At 40.2% G+C, this 3,305-nt stretch overlaps 1 protein-coding gene across 1 annotated transcript; it reads left to right on the forward strand.

Annotated features, from left to right (window-relative positions):
* The first annotated feature begins 2,026 nt into the window (after positions 1–2,026).
* On the forward strand, positions 2,027–2,659 carry LOC108326444 (uncharacterized). The gene has a single exon (XM_017559959.1). It carries the CDS (start codon positions 2,027–2,029, stop codon positions 2,657–2,659), a length of 633 nt encoding a protein of 210 aa, XP_017415448.1.
* The last annotated feature ends 646 nt before the right edge of the window (positions 2,660–3,305 follow it).

The following is a 3,305-nucleotide window of genomic DNA, read 5'->3' on the forward strand; positions in this document are numbered from 1 at the left end:
GGCTAAGTTATCAGAAATAGTTATGGTGATGGGATATATGAAAATTTTTATTTTTCATGATCCAAAAATACCTTGATTGTGAAACAAAAATTATGAAATTAGTTCTTCGTCTTTGAAGTATTGTTAGGTCTTAGAAATTCAAAAGACAAAACATTATAGCTAATGCAAAATTGAAAAATGTTAGATGTTCTATCTAATGGTTTGTTTAGGTTCATTATACTCAACAAAAAAAAAGGAAGATTTACTCGAATCATTATAGCTAATGCAAGTTAGAAGCTTTTATCCACCATGTGAAAGAGTGATTGACACATTATCTTATAAATTCAGCAATTTTGAATTTTTTAAAAATATGTTAAATACGTTAAGTTATAAGTCTTAAATAATTAATTAATTAATGTTTTTTGACAAGATATTATTTTTAGATGATATATAACGTATTATTACAATAATTATAATTAAAAACTTAATCTGTGTGTACTTATTATTTAAATAACAATCTTATGATATTAGAATATTTCAAACAACATAGTAAAAAATGATAGCTCTTTCATTGCTCTCTTTATTTTAATTTTAATATTTTACACATAATATAAAATAAAATAAAAAATGCAAACAGAGGCTAGTGAGACATTACGTGTGGCATGGGTCTAGGCGAACAAGGTGCAACTTGACCAATTAAATATGTCATCTAATCCTATCATATTAAAACTTGGTTTGACATGTTTATCAATTCTTATCAAGTCTTCTCAATATAAAAAATAATTTGTATGTACTTGTAGCCAAAATTTGTAGATAATGACAAAAAATTATGGATAATTAAAAATTATTTACATAGTACTGCTAACACATAGTTCATAGATAAATTATGTATAGTAGGTTACCTACAACGATCGATCAATAACTCAGTCGACCACTAATGATAGACAGCATACGGTCGTCTTTAACCGATCGCCCACTTAGTCGACCACTGATGATAGACAGCATACGGTCGTCCTCAACCGATCGTCCACTTAGTCGATCTCCCACTTAGTCGACCACTGATGATAGACAGCATACGGTCGTCCTTAACCGATCGCCCACTTAGTCGACCACTGATGATAGACAGCATACGGTCGTCCTTAACCGATCGTACACTTATTTAGAGGAACGATCGTTTAACGACATCCTAGGATTGATTTCCCCCTCCCTTGACATCAAACGTCGTAAGCGATCGTTATCTAACGATCGTCTATTGATTGATCTAAAGGGCGGTCGATCAGTTTCGGTCCAAATGGACATCTTACTCCTGAGAGAGCGGTTAGACATATCCGGTTATAACGCCACAAATCACGGAGTCAACTGACCCAATATCTAGCACGACTTAACGGTTGTGTGCTCCAGAGCTAGATTCTCAACCGACCGAAATTTAAGGTAAACGGTTCATTATTATTAAGATAAATATGCAAAGTAGGAAGGAAAAAAGGTAGGTTTTTCCCCTAGAGAGATTAAGAAAGAAAGTAATATCTTCTTCTTCGAGTAAACTGAAAACAGTTAGATTGATCCTTTTTCTGACTTGAGTGTCGGAGTGCCTTTGCAGGTACCCAGCCCATCTTCTCCCAAAGAGCTTTCTATAGGAAGGAGACGCGACGACCACAGTATCTGAGGAAGGAGCGGAGGTGATTCATTGCACACGTATCTCGGCCTACATATCCCAACGACGACCACCGAAGCTATGGAAGACATGAACACTCGCGATTTGATCAAGCAACTGCAGACACAGATCGAGGCACAGGCACAAACTATAAGGGAACAACAAGAGATTCAGGGCAAGCAAGCCGCGGAGCTGGCGGCGCTGAGGGCATAGCGTCCTCCACCGGAAGTGTCAGCATCCAACCGCCAGGATGATAATGAGGAAAGCCACCATGGGGGACCATCCGAGCCTGCCGGTGGAGGAAGGAAGGGGCCAACTTCTGTGCGCCTCACTAATTTGCTTCCGTTCACGAAGGCCACCATGCAAGCTCACATGCCGGAAACCCCCCCCCCCCCAATGCTAGAACGCTATGATGGCTCCGCCGATCCAGACAACCATCTCCGCAACTTTATTGATGTCATGGCGTTCTACACGGATAATGATCCCGTCATTTGCAGAGCTTTCTCATTATCCCTGAAAGATGAGGCACTCGAGTGGTATCACACTCTTCCTCAAAATTCAGTGGATTGCTTCGCCACCGTTGAAGCCCTTTTTCGGAAACAGTACGCTACTAACAAAAGATCGGAGATGACTCCTGCTGAGCTCGTAAATACTAAGCAGGGGAAGGATGAAACCCTAAAGGCTTTCATGCAAAGGTACAACGAGACGGCCAGGCGCGTGAAAGACATAAACCATACCTTCATTATCAGCAATCTCCCTTCGTGTTTAACACCGGGGTATTTTTCGGAACAATTATACGCTGATCCTCCAAAATCTATGGAGGAGCTCCAATCTACGATTGCAAAATTCATCCGAATTGAGGACCTCAGAAATTCTAGGAAGAAGCAACAACAGGACAACTCAAACCAGGAGGCTAAGAAGGCCCCAAAGCGACCGGCCAATGACTTTATTCTAAGTACGATCGCTACACATCTCTCAACGCGCCTAGGACAAAGGTGCTCGAAGAGGCTTTGCACACCGAACTCCTAACCGTTCGACGAAAAGCCACTCCGAAGAATGCGGACAACAGTAAGGCATGTCGCCTGCACATGAACCACGACCATGATACAGAGGAGAGTCACATGGTGAAAGATGAGTTGGAAAGACTCATTCGAGCAGGTTACCTCCATAACTATGTGTCGCAACCGGAATCGCGACGGGACGACGATCCAAAAAGGAAAAAGAAACGAGTTTTTAAGAAAAGAGATTTTGGAGTCGCCACCATAGTTTATTCTGGAAAACTACGGAAAAACCATAAAATGATAAGGCATGGTCTATTAGAACCAGATTCTTGGTTCGGGAGTCGGTTACGTGTAGGGAAGGTATTAGCACCCTACAACGCCTGCCTTAAGGCAGTACCTTTAACTAAATACGCGAATATGATGTAGTTTTCAAAATGTTTAACTTTCCCTTAAAATAAAACTCTAAAGAAACAAACAATATTTTTTAGTTTTTTGAGCCCGACAAGGATTGACCTTGCTCCTACGTATTCCCATTCAGAATGAGAAATCAGGGTTCCGTAGTTCATTTGAAACTGCTTGAAAATTTTGTTTAAGGATTTGTTGAGAAATTTGTTTGGAAATGATTTTGGATTTTTGGGAAGTGAACCTGACAAGGTCTAGCCTTGCTCCTACGT

The sequence above is a fragment of the Vigna angularis genome, chromosome 1 (assembly GCF_016808095.1).
Source record: "Vigna angularis cultivar LongXiaoDou No.4 chromosome 1, ASM1680809v1, whole genome shotgun sequence".
NCBI classification, from domain to species: Eukaryota; Viridiplantae; Streptophyta; class Magnoliopsida; order Fabales; family Fabaceae; genus Vigna; species Vigna angularis.